At 35.6% G+C, this 19,380-nt stretch overlaps 2 protein-coding genes across 3 annotated transcripts; one reads left to right on the top strand and one right to left on the bottom strand.

Annotated features, from left to right (window-relative positions):
* Window positions 1–3,810: 3,810 nt before the first annotated feature.
* On the top strand, window positions 3,811–9,145 carry LOC107490330 (probable glutamate carboxypeptidase LAMP1). Of its 2 annotated transcripts, XM_016111109.3 has the most exons (13): window positions 3,813–4,700; window positions 5,044–5,268; window positions 5,793–5,860; window positions 6,057–6,138; window positions 6,226–6,318; window positions 6,405–6,557; window positions 6,778–6,846; window positions 7,017–7,104; window positions 7,270–7,362; window positions 7,786–7,874; window positions 8,038–8,154; window positions 8,253–8,393; window positions 8,803–9,145. In XM_016111109.3, exons 1-13 carry the CDS (start codon window positions 3,924–3,926, stop codon window positions 8,983–8,985), a joined length of 2,178 nt encoding a protein of 725 aa, XP_015966595.1. In that variant the 5' UTR covers window positions 3,813–3,923; the 3' UTR covers window positions 8,986–9,145. The 2 variants fall into 2 exon arrangements, with proteins under 2 accessions (XP_052117275.1, XP_015966595.1); XM_052261315.1 differs by lacking the exons at window positions 7,017–7,104; window positions 7,786–7,874 and having other exon boundaries at window positions 3,811–4,700; window positions 7,279–7,362.
* Window positions 9,146–11,630: 2,485 nt separating this feature from the next.
* LOC107490331 (serine/threonine-protein kinase VPS15) lies at window positions 11,631–18,891 on the bottom strand. The gene is made up of 10 exons (XM_052261573.1): window positions 18,744–18,891; window positions 17,786–17,908; window positions 17,528–17,688; window positions 16,794–16,873; window positions 16,164–16,269; window positions 15,913–16,089; window positions 12,715–15,813; window positions 12,278–12,525; window positions 12,091–12,190; window positions 11,631–12,006 (listed from the first exon to the last, which is right to left on the bottom strand). Exons 2-10 carry the CDS (start codon window positions 17,799–17,801, stop codon window positions 11,830–11,832), a joined length of 4,164 nt encoding a protein of 1,387 aa, XP_052117533.1. The 5' UTR covers window positions 17,802–17,908; window positions 18,744–18,891; the 3' UTR covers window positions 11,631–11,829.
* Window positions 18,892–19,380: the final 489 nt, after the last annotated feature.

The raw sequence follows: 19,380 nt of genomic DNA, 5'->3' as shown, positions 1-19,380 counted from the left end.
AACATAAGAAAATTTAGAAATACACCCAAAAAAACTAAGGTTTATAACTATACACCCAAAATACTATCCCCTGCTGTTGGTTTCCTGAACTGATAATTCATAATACGTCTTTGATATTGGCTGGAATTTGGATGCACCACCGATGCAGCATCAAAGAGGTTTAACTGGATATAATAAACTCACATATTAACAAAAATATTAACAAGAAAACTAAAATCAATCACCATAAGTTTAAAGAACATCACTTTTACCTCGTTTAGATCTTTTGTTTTCTTCTTCTTTGAGACATTTGCAATCTGTTTGTCCAACTTTGAACCTAGCCTATTTTTTGGACGTCCTCTTGTTCGAACCCTTGGAAGGCTTTGAAGCTCGTTAACGGATTCCAAGTTGGCATCTTTGTGAGATAACGAACATGTCCCCTTCCTTTTGGCTTTCAGTTCTTCCATCTCAACCATGACCTTATCGTACGCACGGTGCAGAATGGCAGTCAACTCCTCCGATTCTAATGTAAATTCGCAAATATTTTGCGAACGAAACACCAATTTGTCAAACTTCTTGCTTCTTGGCTCCAACAGTGACTCGTCGTGGCTGCTCTTTATGTGTGTGTGTCGCCTCTTTACCTTCTTGCTCCATCGTTCCAATATATATCTCGGTGACACTTGGGTTACTCGTTCAAAGCTTAACACGCTTAGTGCGTGACGGCACAATATGCCTCTTGACTCAAATAATAAGCATTAGCATTTCACCTCGACTGCTAATGAGTCGTAAGTAACCACAAACTTGTTGAATATTGAGCTGCAAACTTGTTCTCCAACTTCGTATATTGAATAGCCTAGAGCGGAGTTCATTAATCTTGTGATGCAATTTGCTTTTCCTCTGAATTGTGCTTGGACTTCCCTAAAATTTTGGTGAGTGTACACGTTGAAACTGAGCTTCAATGGAGGATTTTATTGTACATGGTATGACCGTATGAAATCTGCAGCATCCGATTCTCTCTCTGCTTGCTCCCTGCTTCCAAGGCAATTATCATATTGTTTCACAAATTGAATAAGCAAATTGTTTCGTGTAATGAACTTGTTAAAAAATGAATGCATGCTCTCGTTCTTTTGTGTGCTTCTCATCCCTGCCCATAAGTGGTGATCCAGATAAATTGGAACCCATATATCACGGTCTTCGTAAAGATCTGCATAATACACCCAAAAAAAGCTATAATACACCCAAAAAATGCAATTTACACTTCTACTGCAGATTTTAAACAACATTACCTGAAAGCCACTTGTTGTCCACAAGACCATACTTTAGCAGAAAATCATTCCAATTCCTATCAAATAAGTCTTTGGTATGAGAGTTCCAAACAATTTGGCCCATTTCTTGTTAAATTTCTGCATGTCTCTTGTACCCATTTAATTTGCTTAGAATCTTCTTCATGATGTGCCAAATACACCAACGGTGAATTGTTGTTAGCATACAAGCCTCTATAGTCCTTTTCATTGATGCGCATTGATCGGTGAGAATCTCTTTCGGAGCATTTCCTCCCATGCAACGAAGCCAACATTAAAATAACCATTTGAATGATTCAATTTCTTCGCTTTTTCATCAAAGAGCATCCAAGAAGTGTTGACTGACCGTGGTGATTCACCCCGACAAAAGAACCACAAACCAAATTATACCTAAAACAAATTACCATATTGCATAATGAAAAATCATTACGTACACCCAAAGAATGATTTTACACACCCAAAAACATCCAATATACACCTCTACATCAGATTCATAAAACAACATTAATTTAGCATCATAAACATGAACAGCATATTACCTGTTGGTATTGTAGGTGGTGTCAAATAAAATAACATCTCCGAAATACTCAAAGGCAGCTCTACTTCTTGCATCGGCCCAAAAAGCCAGCTTAATCGATTGATCGTCCTCAAGTTCAAGCTCGAAAAAGAAATTCTAATTCTTCTCTTTCATTCTTAACAAATATTTTCCGAATTCCTTTGCATATTCTTGTTCAGAAACATTCCGCACTTCTCTCGTGATGTAATTCCTCACATCCTTTTCAATAAAATTTAACTCACGGTGACCCCCGGCTGCCGCAACAAATGATTGGTAAGTTTTGCTTGGTCTGATTACAGCCTCCTCGTTATTCTCTATTGTACGACGAACGAACATGCTTAGTTCCCTGTGCTGTTTGAGCATCTCTGCTTTATTTGGACAGCAAGGGTGTGAATGATGCAGCATAATCTTTGAAATGATCCAAGCACCAACATCCTTCAATGTGTGTATATAAATTCTTGCAGGATAGTTTAAACTAACTGTGGGATTTGTCTTCACGATCAGAGATATTTTAGATTTCTATTTTCGCTATCTGCTACATGTAATCAATTGATTCTTAATCTCGTTTCCCTTCTTATTGGTGCTCCGAACTCTTGTAGAAAAACATGCAGCCTTGGCATAGTCCTTGTAAAACTTTTCAGCATCTTCAAGGGTGGTAAAAGTCATTCCAACTTTGGGAACAAACTGGTCATCAACAACACAGAGAAGCTGCAAAATACACCATGTCAAAAACTAAAAATACACCCAATAATTTCTGATCTACACCCGAACGACAACAACTCAACTAAAATAACAAGAAAAGTCATAAACTGTAAATACCCCCAAACTTTTCCTAAAATACACCCAAAAGGTTCTGATCTACACCCCAACGTCTGGTATAAAATGCACACAATTAATCAAAATTAGAACATTAGATTCAATTCATAGTCAATATTCACGCATTAATTTCACAGTGAATGTTCACGCATTATTCAAGTAGACAATCACAAACAACTAACTGCATCAAATTCAGATTCAATAATTAGCTGAAACTAAATCACAACTCATGGACTTCGTTCGATTCATATTCAAAATCTACTTCAGAGTGGTTCATCTGACAATCTGAAGTTGAAAAAGGACGAATGAAAAGGTACAAGAAACGCAGGAGGGAGATTGAACGAAATTGGTAAGAGATTCCAGGAAGGAGACGAAATTTTTTTAAATTTAGAAGTTATGTATTCGCGCGTTAATTAATTTAAATTGATTTAATATTCTGTTAAATAAAGTGCGTGAAAGACAGATGCCACAAGAGGCGCGTTTAGGGTAAAAAACTTGTATAGCTTATAAGCCGTAATTGCTCGTATGCAGAGATTATTCGTTAGGTTTTTAAAATAATTAACTAAATATTAATTTTGAAAGATATGTTTATCGAAATCAAATTTTACTTAATTTTTTAATATTATGCTAGATATACATAAATAATTAGGCATTATATTAGACATATATATAGATTATATGTTAAAATATAAAATATATAATAAAAATATATAACATAAAATATATAAATATATAGTTACAAATTTGGTCATTTATTTTTAACGTGAAGATAACATTTTTTTCCTAAATATAACTAACGCAAATTTTAAAAGGTAATTTCTAAAAACTAATAGCAGCCAGTACCAAATCCACCACAAACTCTGTTGTGATTTGTGAAAGATGAAACTCTTCTAAAATGAAAATTTATGAAGTGACCGTGAAAATTATAAATTTAATGATAAATAATTTTTAAAAACAAAAGATAAATAAATTCTTAAATTTTTAATTCAAAAATAAATAAAATTTNTTTATCCAAAATATATAAAAAAAATAAATTTTCTAAAATAACTTAAATATCTTGAGTTTTAGAAAAATCAAGAAGCTATTTATGGTTTTCTCAAATCTGGTCGCATAATATTTTTTGGTGCAAATACTAATTTTGATTGACAAAAATACCCTTTAAAAGCACCCAAAGCAAAGTACTGTGTATCCAATGATTCCAACCTCTAAACTAAAGTAGACCACACCTGAGACTGAGAGCAGTCCCTCAAAAACAGAACACCATAGAAACCATGATCACAGTAGCAGCAACCGCCGCCAACACCACCACCACCATCTCCACCTTATTAGCCATAGCCACCTCCTTTCTCCTCCTCCTCATCACTTCATCTCCAACAACCCCAAAATCCAGCAACTACCACACCCTCTTCCTTTCCACCTCCCTCTCCAGCAATGTCTCCATATCCAACCACCTCCAAGCTCTCACCCACAGCCCCCACATAGCATCATCCGAAGCTAACTCCCAAGCTGCAAACTACGTCCTCAAAGTCTTCACTTCCTCAAACGTACCCTCTCACATGGCTTCCTATCATGTTCTCCTCTCATACCCTCTCTCCCGCTCGTTGCTTCTCACTACTACTCCCCAAGAACCTCCCTTTAGCTTCTCCTTGAAGCAAGAACCGTATAAGGGTGACCCTTATGCGGCTGTTTCCGGTGAGGTAGTTCCAACGTTCCATGCATATGCAAAGTCAGGAACTGCGGAAGGACCTGTGGTTTACGTGAACTATGGAAGAGTGGAGGACTATTTGAGTCTGAGGAAGAAGATGGGTGTGAATGTTTCAGGCTGTGTTGTGTTGGCAAGGTATGGGAAGATATTTAGAGGGGATATTGTGAAGAATGCTTATGATGAAGGTGCTGTTGGGGTGGTGGTGTATTCTGATCGGAAGGACTACGGTGGTGGTGACGACGACGGTGGAAGGTGGTTTCCTGATAGCAAGTGGCTGCCACCAAGTGGGGTCCAGGTGGGGTCAGTGTATCAGGGGACTGGTGATCCCTCAACACCAGGTTGGGTGAGTAGGCAACCTATCATGCATCAATACTTCCATTTTTATATAAATACTTAGAATATTGACAAATTTATCTAGATCAATTATGCATCACTACTTCCATTTTTACATGAAGGAATGATAATTTAGTAGATCAATTATGTATGTAATGTGATTGATTCACCACTTTGGTGCCTGATTGTGTTGATAAGAAGACTAAAGTGAATTACAAGGCATAGTTTTGAGGACTAATTTGATTCATGACTTCAAAACACCATAACGAATCTTTTGGCATTTGTTTATTGCATGTGTATACGTAAAACTTGTTCAATAATTGAATATTAATATTTGTATTTGTGCAACATAGGCGAGTAGTGGTGGTGATGGTGAGTGTGAGAGATTAACCAAGGAGGAGGTGGAGAAGGAAGGTGATGTTCCTCTTATACCTTCATTGCCAGTGTCTGGTGCAGATGGTGAGAAGATTCTGAGGTCAATTGGTGGACCTGTTGCTGAACATGATTGGCAAGGAAGCAAAGATGCTCCTACTTACAGGGTTGGACCGGGGCCAGGAATTCTCAACCTCACTTTCAAGGTATCTAAATCTTATCCATTTAATATAGTTGAAGCTTGATCAGTATAAGTTCATAACTCTTTCTTCTTTGTTTTTTTCCCTTTGTTTTTCTTGTTTTTTTATTCTACTTCATCATGAAAAGATTTGTTATTTGTGGTGGATAAACGTTCATCACTACGTTACAAGTTATGGTTATTAATTTGGGACAATTCTTTGGATTGAAATCTATTTGACCACTACTTGTTATGTAGTCCAATTTAACTATATGATCCTATTTAGGCCCTGCAAAGTTATAATGCTAGTCCAATACTGACAATTTGAACATAGTTATTGTCGTATTTTTTGTCAACATATCATTTTATTTACTATTAAACTTTATGGTAAGAACTGTTAGATGGTTTGACATGTTTGACTAAATTATAACCATTAGATGGTACGATCATTTCCATATTTAAGAAACATTGATTGAATGATCAGCCTGTGAAAATGTTCAGATGCAAAAAGGCCCCTGAATTGATAAATGCAATTTTGGATATTGGTTTCAGGGGCAGGAGAATATTGCATCAATTCAAAATGTTATTGGTGTAATTGAAGGAGCAGAAGAGCCTGACCGGTATGTCAGAACTTCAAACTCCTGATTTTCTCCAATGATCAATAGGCATTATTGTATGGACTAATATACTTAGCATAATGTTTCTGAAATCAATGTAATCTAGCCACTTGTTGAGAACTCAGAAATTGAAAATTCATAGCCTTTGTTTGTTTTCAGCTATTTTATTTAGTTGTTGTTGCATTGCAACTGTTTGTAGATATGTCATTCTAGGAAACCATAGGGATGCATGGACATTTGGAGCTGTTGATCCAAATAGTGGCACTGCAGCATTACTTGAGGTAAATATAGCTTTGTTTTTGTACTCATGCTTTTGTGATTTGGGCAACCATTGAGGAACTATTGGAACATGGCTTTTGAAATTTCAGATTGCTCAAAGATTTGGGAAGCTTCAAAAACAAGGGTGGAAGCCTAGAAGAACAATTATATTATGCAATTGGGATGCCGAGGAATATGGCCTTGTAATTTTCTCTCTTATTTTTCACCCTCTCTTTTTATTATCATTATACATGTTTTTTGAATTTGATGTGATCATAATTCCCTTCAGATAGGATCAACGGAATGGGTAGAAGAGAACAGAGAACTTCTTGCCTCAAGAGCTGTGGCTTACTTGAATTCTGATTGTGCTGTTGGTGGAGCAGGATTCAATGCCATGGCTACTCCACAGCTTGATGAATTGATCAAAAAAGCAACTCAGCAGGTATGACCAAAAAGTTTACTACAAATTAATAGGATCAAGCTAATCAAACTCAACAGTTCAACTAAACTCGTGGCGATTAGGTTAGCTTGAATCATAAATCTCAACTCATAAACTTGTTATTCATTACTCGTTAACTTGATAATCTTGACTAGGGTAGGCTTTCTCAAAAAATCAGTGAAAAGAGACAAGAACTTTTTGTTAAATATTGACTCTTATTTAGGTCACAGACCCAGATAACTCATCACAGAGCCTTTATGAAGCTTGGACTAGTTCTGGCACCTCTCCTTTGGTAAGCATATTGCAATTGTCAAAAAATTAGTAAAGTAGAAGCATGCAATTTACTATGCTCTTAGTTTCAACAAATTGGCCAGTGATCAGTATATGATTGATTGAACTTTAAAATAGCAGCATAACTTGAACACCTATATATAATCATTAACTATTTCTTTACATGGAAAGATTGGAAGATTAGGTGGTGGAGGATCAGATTATAAACCTTTTGTGCAGCATGTGGGAATTCCATCAATTGATTTAGCCTTTGGAGGAGGTACATAACACATTAATTTAATCACTAAGATTCAGATGCGTTAATAATACTCCCTCTGTTCCATTTTATTTGTCACTATGAAAATTTGGTATGTCCTTGTAGTATGTTGATCCTTTCAGATATGCAATGATCAAACTATGTTTTTTCCTTTTTTTTTTTCCGCAGACACTGCAGATTATCCAGTATACCACTCACTGTATGATGATTTCATCTGGATGCAGAAATTTGGAGATCCTATGTTTCATAGGCATGTTGCAGGTTGGTGACATTCAATTTCCTTTTTCAGTTTATGTCACATTAAACTCCATCTCAGTTAACTCTAATGATATCAAAATGTTTCTTGAAGAGTTAAGAGTTTAATAATTACATATACAACTACAGGTTAAAATATGTTAACTTTTTGACAATTAGTATATTCACAACATATACACAGTGTTACAAATGGGAAAGTTCTGTTATCATGTTTTGCTATTGTATAACTTGACACTTCATGACCTTATTTGATACGAGAATTTTCTCTGCATTGAATCGAATCAAATCCTAACAAGTGGTAACAGGATCTATGTCATTTCATACGTTATGCGAAAGAATAGGTCAAGGAACTATAGAAACCACAAGAGAAACTATAACTATATAAACTTAATTCATTTGAATGACAATTGGTTCTGTTGTGGAAAACAGCTGCAAGTGTTTGGGGTCTAGTAGCATTATGGCTAGCAGATGAGGAGTTCTTACCTTTTGATTATCAATCCTATGCTAAGGAGCTCCAGGTGTGTTAACTTTGTACTTTTCACGCTCACACTGTTGTCACTGAATTCGATGTGGCAATATAGTGCCATATAATCTATGTAGCCGACCTCACATTATGAGATAAGGATCGTTGTAACTGAATTTTATAAAGATATTCATGAAACCAAAATGTTTGAATCACAGCTTAATGTGAAGAACTTGGAAGATGAGATTTCAAATAAAGACATAAATTTGTCTCCTATATTGAAGTCAATCAAGGAGCTTGAGAAAGCAGCAATCAAGATAAATGACCAGAGAAAGGTATCATTTGGCCAAGTTTAAACTTAAAACAAACACAAGTTCTTAAAATAACAAGTACCATATGATAAAGTGTTTTCTTTTCTTTTCTTTTTGTTCAGGAAATAGAAGCAAGTAAAGGTTGGAGAACATGGAAAGAGTACCAAATGAAAGTGAGAGATGTGAATGATAGACTTATGATGGCTGAACGTGCATTCACTGACAGAGATGGCCTCTTAGGAATGACATGGCATAAGCATTTGGTGAGTATATAGTTTATTACTCTAAGAAGCAAGTGTTTTCTAGGCCAGTTCCCTCATTCTTCTTCTGACTTACAATATCACATAGTCTAATTAACAAAGGCCAGGTGAACATTAGATGAATTCTACTGTTTTGAATGAAACCAGGGTTCTAACTTCTAAGAAAGATGAAATTGAAGAAATCAAGAAAATGGAACAGCTATATATATATATATATATATATATATAGTGAAAATGTCAATGAAACAAGGATATATGACTTTACTACTAAAAATAAAAGATGCAAAAACCAAAATCAAGAAATAAGACAGAAACCAAACATGCATTTCTCCCCATTTTGTTGGTATGATTGAAGAAAAAGATTATCCAAGTCCTGTTCCCTTTAAGTGTTTTCCATTCCCCTATTTTGCAGATATATGGTCCAACAAAAAATAATGACTACGGCTCTCAATCTTTCCCGGGAATAGGTGATGCTGTGAGAGTGGCAAAAAATCTACAAACTGCAGAGTCATGGCATCGTGTACAACATGAAGTTTGGAGAGTCTCAAGAGTCATCAAACATGCCTCATTAGTTCTCATTGGTCAATTAACATGAACATTTATTACTTGCACATAATTTATTTTGGTTATAAGTGTGCGTGTGTGTGTGTATATATATACATGGGCATGGCTCTCACTCTTAATAATGAGATCAATTTGGATCCTTTTGCATTGTACTCTAAGCTAATAAAATATTGGCATTATGAAAGGATTGAAGGGACTACTAAAATAGCATGTTCTATCTATCTATCTATCTATCTATCTATTTTTATATACTAACTTTTTATACAATAAATTTAAATCACATTATTTTCTCTAATAATGCCATATCACAATTCTAATACATGGCAATAGATAGTAACCATTCAATTATGATTTTATGATTTTAATTTCCTTAATCAATTAAATTTATTATTTATCATTATTTAATTAAAACATTAAGTGCAGATTAAATGAAAAAAAATATCAGTATTAAAAGTATAATAATAATAATAATCACAAAAATTTTGAGTTATAAAAATTTAAATTTCACACGCTTTGACTAATATAGATAGTTCTACTATTACTTTATTTTATAATTTCTAATGAATTGTTGAAAACTTTTCATATTCAAATTTGGTACAAAATTTTTTTATTAGGTACATTTTAATATATCATAATTAATAAATTTAATTCGGAATTTTATACTATATTTTGTATTTTATTCTCATTCATTTTTCCTAATTCTTTTCTTTAATTAATAGCGAACTAAAAAACACCTCAAAATTATATCATGAGCACCATCTTCCGAAAAAAATAAGCAAACGAATAGATAGTTGGTTTTTCAATGTCTTTGTAGTTTATCTATAAAAAATATACACATCACTAGCAATTGAATTAAGTTTGATTTTGAATTTTATATAAATGATGACAAACATTCTTTGCATTGAAAGTTTAAATTTATTTAATGTGTGTGTTAAGTGATGCAGACTCATTTAATTACTTCTAAGTCTAAGTTCATGTCGCTTTAGCAACTTCAAATATTACGGCTTCAAAGCTTTAGTCCATTACATTTTAATGAGCAACAAATCAGTTCTTATGAGCCAAGAGAAAAGGAACCGAAATCTTTATGGTTGGAACAAAAGAAAAAAAGGTAAAGGGATATTTGACACTATTATAGGACAGCTGTGACTCTGGAAAAACAACAAAGACACAAAGACAATACCAGTATATCACTACTCTAAGAACATCAGTAAAGCAAAGTTCAGAAAGTAGGAGAGCAAAACACAAACATGCAAGAGTGCAAAAGTAGTGGAGCAGCTCTTTGGACAGCAGAGGTAATGGAGAAGAGTGAAAAATTATCACATGCAAATAAAGATAGCTTCAACGGATAGATGGTATAAGGAATTGGAAGTGGCAATAAAAAAGAATTGGAGATCAAGCTGTTGGCCTCACTTCAATATTGGAAGACAAGGAAAAGAGAGTGATACAAGAGCATCATCTCAACATACTTGAGCTGAATTCTTTTTCCTTCAATTTGTGCTTCATTTAGATCTTTTTTGCTATAGTTATCTAATGTCATCTCTCTGTATTTGAGAAAAAGGCTTATGAATGTGAGTTGAAAAAGTCATGAGAGAAGACGCAAAAGAGATGCATAAAAAAGTCAAAGAAATGTTTTAGTGTATTTGAGTTTGTTGAACTAAGACTAGTTCCCCTTGTCAAGTTAGGATAGCACTTGGTGTTTCTGAATCTGGTTAGGTTTTCTTCCAAGTCGGGACAATACTTGGGTAACTAAGCTTTGTGTTAGAAAGCTTAGAAGAAGATATTAGATGAATTAGGTTATAATTCATTAGTATTGATATTTGTAATCTGTTTGATTATAGTGAAAATTCTACCATAATTGTGGTAGAAACTAGATGTAAATTTTATGATACTTGAAAATCGAACTAGAATATATGCTGACCTCATTCTTTTCTTTTCTTTTCTGTTTTTATCTAGTTCTAGAGACAAAACGAAAAAAATCTCCTATATAATTAGCTTCTACAAAAACAGACTATAAGAACTTTATTTTTGAGTTAACTTGATTCAAACTCCTCTCAAGTTCTAAAAGTTCCATCACTAGTAAATAAAGAAAAAATAATTTGTCTTAAGATAATTATATTAAATGATAAGTATAAAACAAAAATAATTATATTTTTAAAACAGTTTAAAAAAAACAAAAACATCTTTAGAAGATGAATTTATATACAAAAGTGAAACAAAAAAATACACTACAAAACTCGTAAGAACATATGAGAGGATGAACAAACAAATCTCTTTAAACAAGAAACAAAAATAAAAGAACAATCACCACATAAGAAGATTAATTCTAATAACTAAAAAAAATACAAAAAAAAACAAATAACAAATAAAAATATAATTTTATACAACTCTAACATCAGATACTTATATCTTTTCAAAAATGAATAACACTTCACTTTGTATTACTTTTTACTTAAATAATTATATTAAATTATATACAACAGCCAAATCAATTATTGTACAATTTACATATTAACTCAAAAATTATATAACATTTCTAAATTTATACTATATATTATAATTAATTTACCTCGCACGGATTTTAGTCTAATATGAATTAATGATTAATGATATGTATAAATACCTTATTAACCAATATAGTTGAAAAGAAATGCATAAAATATGTTAACAATATCACACTGCTTTGAACAAGCTTCAGTTGTTATAATTTCCAGAATGATCTAATTCTCCATTCATTCATAACCTTCTGTATATATCAAGAGTATTTGAAAAATTGGAAACTGTTTTGATGGGTTAGTTCCTAGACCTTATGTACAGTTTTACTTACCCTATAAATTGGCACTACTTCTGTACAACATGCCACTAGAACTATAGTAATTTACTTCCAAACTTTGATGGCCCCATCTCTACCACTTGATAATAAAAGTCTCTGGTTTAACTTAACAGAAGCCAGGGAAACAACAGAATCACGATGGCAACCGGCAGGATCAGTGGCAGCCGCAGATAGAATTGCCTTCGTCGTCAGTTTGGTTGTAAGAGGGCGTCTCTTCGTCTCCTGTTTGTTGGAGTAGAAAGTAAAATTAGCTGCCCATAATTCAAACAAGTTGGAAATTGTAAGGAGAAGCATACAGTAAAATACCTGTACAACTTGCACTCCAAAACTAGATTTTGTTTCATAAAAGTCATCATTCCCAACACCTTTAATGTTTGGTCCACAGATACAGTAACTTCTGTCAGGACTGCAACAAAAACAGATACAAACACATATTCAATGAAACCATTTTTGCGGAAAATCAGGGAAATAAGGTTTAAGTTCAGCACAAAACCTGTAATGATCCCATCGACGTATCTTTAAATCAGTGCCTCCAGTCAATAAATCACCCCCAGGCAAGGGAAGTAATGAACGGATTCCAGGAAGACGAGGAGGAGGATCATTCAGCTCATCAACTCCATACTTGCGATTAACATTTCGTCTTGGATCTGATTGAGAAGTAGGCTTACTTGAAGGCCTGGCCAAGGCCCAAGGAAGATCAGACATTTCTGCATCACCGTCATAATTGGCCATCCTCAATACCTGCAGGAAGATTTGTGAAGGTACAAGACAATAAATTAGAAACTATAGCTGATCCAAGTACCATTGAGAAAAATTTAGGATGTAAACTTCTCTAGAAAACCAACTAAATGGCACATTTACTGCGACTGGATTTGTTCTAGTGCGTAATGCTTTTATCATCCATAAGCAATTACAAAAACAACCTCATACCTGGTGGCAGCTACCGTTCTCTGCATTCCAAAGAGAAACTTCATTGCAACCAGCAGCAACATACACAAGGGGTCTAGCAGTTGAAGGCGGAGAAGCATTTGGAGGAAGAAAGAGGCATATCTTTTCTATAGGGCAAGCAAGAGAATACTGCCAAGAGTTAACAGGCACAAGAAACCTCAGATCCCAGAGAGTGATTACACCCCTGGATGACCCTGATACAAACCAATTACCACACGGCCCAGATGCCAGAGAAGAAACATAACCCTCGTCAGGAGTAGATTTCAGGGTCCAGTTACTGGAATTTGACCTAGTATCCCACAGATGAATGCCACAATTCTGGGTGCTATACATAATGTTGTAATTATCCAAGGGGCAATTCAAAATGCAGATTATGGCACCTTCCTTGATATCCTTCTTTGTGATATCAGCAATACCAGAATACTTCTCAACAAGATTTCCTAGACCTCTTGAAATATGATCAACAGAAAACATATGAATTAGTCCATCAGATGCTCCGATTATTACCTGCGCAGAACTGGGAAGTGTTGCTGCACATAGTGCACGGCTTCCCTCCAAGTGATATGTTAGCCTTGACCTGAACGATATGTCCTTCTCTAGCTTTTTGGAATCCCAAATCTTCACTGTGGAATCATCGGAAGCACTCACGAAGAAACTATGATCAGCAGAAATTGCTATGTCATTTACTGCTGAACGGTGTTCCTGCAGATGTGCAACCAGCACCCCTCGAGGCCTCCAGCCAGAATCCGGAACAGATGTTTTAGAAAAAGATGGAAATCCTGATAGATCAGTTTGGGCAGTTGCATCTTCAAGTGCATTTGAATTGCCTTTAATATTAGCAGATAATCCCACATCTTGAAATGTACTATTAACATAGGCTGTTTCATTCTCCTTGCCATCTGGTTCATGTACCACTCGATGAAACTGTTTAGAACCATTGCTGATGCTAAATGAACCTGAAAAGAGCTTTGGTGCTGGAACTGAACTAGCTAAATTAAAGGACTTATTAAGTGGATTAACCCAAGGCATAGCAGATGAACTGACACTCAGAGAATTCATCTGCAGTGGAGAATCAGATGCTGCGGGAGGGACTCCTATTCCCCGTCTGTCCATGCTAAAGGAGTACAAAGGTATTCCTTCTGACGGCTTTTCATATGTCATACTCTTTACACCACTAAAATGTGGTGACATAAATCCTGAAAACTGTAACTTCTCCATGGATTGAGGATCACGAGGTCCCACCATATTGGTATCGTTATGGATAAAGGCCCCCATATCTCTTAATTTTGCCTCAGCTTTGTCAGAATCATTTGGCCCTGGACGTTGGGCAGCAGTGTCAACAACTTGTTGAGCCTCAGTACCTTGTTTGTCAATCAAGTTCTTTAATGAGCCCAACTCTTCAATTCCCTTTTTAAGTAGATCCATTTCCCATAGTTTAGATTGTGATGAACTATACCAAATCTTCCTCTGCCTTTCTAGCATGTCTGAACTCCTGGAGCTCTCCAAAACTTCATAAAAAACCTGTCTTGAAACAGGAGGTTTCAAACATCGCAAAAGAGCCCTCTCTGAAGCAAGAGATGTGGGTTGTCTACGGAGGAAAGGCCGTATAACAGGAGCCAGGAAAACATAAGAATCTACTGCACCCAAGCTCTCACTGCTAGCAGCAATGAAAGAGACAACTGATCTTCGTACCCATGCACTAGGGTAACACAATAAAGGAAAGGCACGCTCTATCATTTGAAGCAGTATCCTTTTCCGGAAGAACCCACTTTTGCAAAGAACAGTCAGACAATCTAAGGCTTTAACAATGACAGATTCTGTTGTGTCACTTAAAGCCTGCTCAATGTAAGGCAATAGATATTCTTCTACACTTCTTTGGCCCACGAAAAAACAGACATAAACAATCTTCTCATAGAATACTGTCCTTAACTGCTCATCTCGGTCATTTAAGAAGGCAGGCAGGATAGGTAAGAGAAAGTCATTACTCTGTCTCACACCAAAGAAAAAGCATAGTTTACCAATGTCACGAAGAAGTGCTCTCCTAATATTTGGTGTTTGCTTTGGTCCCATTACAAGTTCTTGGACAACTTCTGCAATTGATTTCCTAAGCTGCACAAGTTGAACATCACTATTTATCCTCTTGACTTTTCCAGAGGTCTGACTGGATGATATTGATGGCTTTGGCAGCGAGCTCAATTCATCGAGAACACCTGCCTCACTCAAGCTTATTGAATGTATAAAGAATCCAAAAGCTGTTACTGCCAACTTAGAAATGTTGCTGGCATAGCATATTCTCACACTTTCCTCTGGATCATCAGGAAGCATAGAAAGCATTGGAAGAATATACTCAGGAAATATCTTTGCATCACTGGGAGGGAAATCCCGAACTAAAGGCAGAATGTCACATAAAGTCTCCAAAGCAGCACACCGCACAATAGCTGCTGGATCTGAAAGCATTGCAATCACATATGGGACAACACGCTGCAACCGATCCTCATCATCAATATATAAGGCGGAAGCCCTCAACAAGAGAATGGCTGCTCTCCTCAGGTGAGGCAACTTGACATTGCGTATGCAGGAGCAAAGCAAAGATGTTATCAAAACCATGCCTTCACATCTCATACTATCCTTTGGTAATTGCAGAAAAGGCATTCCAAATGTATCCGATTGATTATCATACTCAGACATCAAAGAATTCAAATCATTTAAAGTAATATTTTTCAAAAAGGGATGGCCATTTCCTCGAAACGTATTGGTAATAGTCTGAAGCAGCTCACCAGAAGATTGCAGATATTTTAGATTTTCAGGGAAGGTAGAGTTGGGTGAACTTCCAGTCACATCCCGGGGGCTAGATGGAATATTATTCTTTTTAGCATCCCTCAGTATGCCACTATAATGATCATGAAGTAAGCCTTTGCCTATGTCCTCTCTCCTAATCAGTGAGTCCTTCATGAAACTCACACTTTCTTTTGCAACCATCTCTTCCAAAAGTTCACCAGAAGTAACTTTTACATCACTGGATGAATTGTTGTTCATCATTTGTTTAAGTATCTCCTGGAAAGCACTTTGGCATAATAAAACCTACATTGATTGATCACACATAGAATGATTTAGTTATAGGATTTTTCCATAAAGCCATATTTCGTCATGGGCTAAATATAGTTCAGTAAAGCCAAATACCCTCATATCAGAATGGAGAGGGCTCCAGCAGCGGTAAAAATCATGCAGAAATGGTGAAAAATAGGTTGGGAATACAACTGCAGCATATTCCTTTAGATATCCTTCAGCAGAAAGTCTAGACTCTGGCTCTATCTGAATCATGTGTAGTATCATCTTACGGATTCCAAGGTCTGGTATCTGCATCATTTGAAATCCAATGTTTAAAGTACTGAAGACTGAATCATGAGGATACACACAGATAGATAAATTACTTTTTCAAGATGCTGACTTGGATCAAATTGCCCTCTACGATAAGCCAGAAGTTGAGACAGTTCAAACAGCGGTTGCCCCTCAAGGAAAAGTTCTGCAATAACACAGCTGAAATGGCAAAATGACATGTACATGTTAGAAAATAAATAATACAACCAAAAAGAAAAATGGTGAGAACATGGCATCTCTACAACACATCCCTAGTATTCTAGTTATTTAAAGAGGAATGCTAGAGCATCATCAGAATTTATTGTTTTTGGCCATCAGATAGCCATCAATGTTTAAAAGTATGGAATAAAGTATGTTGTTGGATTACTAAACTAAAGAAACTAGACTAAAAGAATCGAGTTGATGGCCAGAAAACAATAAATTAGCATCTCTCTTATTTAATAAATAGATCCAAATTATTAAAATAAAATAAATAAACTTCAGATCATACTGAGGTATCACCTCTACGTCATCAATAATTACAGCAGTATAATGCCTTGTTGATCATATATCACCTATACATAATTCTTTTTCCATTCAGTTAATAAAAGTTCATGCACATAAACACTTGCAGCATGAAACATGAACAACTGGAAAATTATATATTTCCTTAGATTAAGATTCTTGCTGCAAGGAATGCTCACCCGACAGCAAATATATCCATAGAAGGCTTTAAAGGGGAATCTTGTGCAACCTGCATCTCCCCTCCATGTTCGTAAAATCGCTAACAACCAAAGAAGTTTATGAAAAAAATAAGTGAGTAGGCATGTTAGGGAAGGACAAATAGCAACCGGTAAAAAAGCACAGATCTTAGCACACATACCAGAAGGATTAACCTTCTGACTCGCTAATTATAGGTTAATTTTATTTATGTAATTTCAAATAAGCAAAAAACGAATAATCCCTGTGCAATAATTCTGCAATAAAGTTGGTCAAATCTGCTAACATACAAAAGATAAAGTTGGGAGTGGGTGCTCCAAGAATCATGACAGATTTTAGGTTTTCAATTCACCAGAGTTTCAATTTGCACACCTCGATTTGTATTAAAAATATCCAAAGGTTTTAATCAAAGCCATTTAGCATTTGCCAAATTCTCTTATTAATTAAGCCTCTAAATATTAAGTTATCTTGTAAGACCACTTGCCCGTGTATAATGAAATTCAGATCAATTACAAAAAGGAAGAACACAAAACACAGCACTATCATATGGAATAGTTTCAAAAGAACATGCAAGACCAAGCTTAGCATTAAACAAAGGGAGGCCAAATATTAAACCAAGCTTAACACATGATTAGCATTAAACATCATGGTTGAGCCAACAAAATGTAATAAGATAGATAATAAAAATAAATTAAACAGATATCAAAGGGAGGCCAACCTCGGGTGCTAGATAACAGAGTCTTCTTCCACCAGTGTCAAAGAAAAAAGAAAAATCCGATGGGTCATCATATGGAATGTAAGTAGGTTTGAAAGATGCAAAGTCCGCAAGGTACAACCAATTCGAGGATGTAATCAGCACATTCTCACACTTAATATCCCCTGCAGCTGTATATTATCCAAAAAGAAATATAGTGTCAGCAAAGATACCAAAACATCGAATGCTAACACTCTAGGGAACTGGAAGAGTAAACAAGACCTGAAAAGCCAACCATTTCTTCTCAACAAAACTGAGAAAAGGCCGAGTGCTTAGCCGATCATGCAGATTATGGAAGAAATATTGCCTCAAGAGGTATGCTGCTTTATCTGTTTCTTGCCAAAACTGCAAGATGACACCACCAAATCAGGAATGAGAAAGATCTACTTAAAGTCAAGTACCGAATGAAATAGTTAGAAAAGTAGATAAAGTACCCTATATCTAATAAACCTGTAAATCCAAAATTGGCATAAAATCGCAAAATATCTTTTCAGTAACCAAGAGAGTATTCAAAATTCTGTTCAACTACAAACTATACATAAACCCATATTTTTTACGCCTTTGAATCTGAAAATAACAAGCTGAGATGAACTTTCAATCATTCTTAATCTCTTAAACAACACATGGTATAATGTGGCATTTTTGAAAACTAAATGGACCTTTTATCCATTCAGATTCCCCGAACCTCTAAAATTAGAAACCAAGAAAGCAATTAAGTATCGTACACTCTGCACTTTATTGATCCTAGAGTCAATAATCCTAGTCTTGGGAGCTAGCTTTTGAAGGTGAATTCAACACACTGAATGAGTCAATTCTACAGAAAACAAGTTCACCTATATGAGAATCAAAATCCTTACTTCCCGCTCTGGTAGAAGTGCCGATGAGTTGCTTCTACTAAAGCTACCTTGAGAAGCCAAAATTTTCCTTTGGCAGTAAACTAAACCAAACAAGTAAATAACCACAAATGCCATCAAATATCAGAAACCCAACAAAGTGAAGCTACGAGCTTTCATTGACACATCAAAGTTCAAAGCTTTAAGCCCCCCATAGTGAAAACCCTCAACTACCAAAACCAAACACATCCCAATCAATTAAACACCGCGAACAATAAGATAAATAACATAAAAACAAAAACAAAAAAAAAGCAAAAATTCACTGGCAAGTCAATGAATTGGGGAACCTGAAACGGCCAAACGTGAGGATGTTCGATGGATTGGAAGACGTCCTTGATGTGAGAGAGTCTACGCTCATATTCCCTAAGATCGATGACGGAATCACCGCGCTTGAAGTAAACCTTGACGAGCACCAAACCCTCGTCGTGCTTGCACTGAATTGATTTGAAGAATCTTCCACGACAAAGGACCTCTTTGAGGACGAGATTGTATGTGGAAGGAAGGTCGTGGAGATAGTACTCCGTAGCCGAAACCTGGGTGGTACGCGCGATTTTGTTACCCATTGTGACGGTGCTGAAGAATGAAGATTGCGTTGTGAGTTTCGATCGCAGAAGCACTTTTTCATTCTATAAGAAGAGTGAAGAAGAAGAAGGCCATGGATGCTGATGCTGATGCTCCTTTTGCATGATGCTAAACTGCTTCCATTGCTGTGAATTTTTTATGTCTGCGTTTTGCGGTCGCCACTTTTGCGTTTTGGTGGTGTTGCTACCAAAAATGGCCCAAAATTTTTTGCGCTAATAAAATAAAATAATAGTGATAATTTTGAAAGATAAAAACGAGAATAACGTCTTATAAATTATAAAAGAATTTCCATATCCATTCCCAAAATAAATATGAATCCTCTTAATTTTTTTGTAACTGTTT

This window comes from Arachis duranensis, chromosome 5, assembly GCF_000817695.3.
Source record: "Arachis duranensis cultivar V14167 chromosome 5, aradu.V14167.gnm2.J7QH, whole genome shotgun sequence".
In the NCBI taxonomy this organism is placed as follows: domain Eukaryota; kingdom Viridiplantae; phylum Streptophyta; class Magnoliopsida; order Fabales; family Fabaceae; genus Arachis; species Arachis duranensis.
The sequence above is the reverse complement of the archived record's forward strand: the minus strand, read 5'-3'. Positions and strand labels throughout refer to the sequence as shown.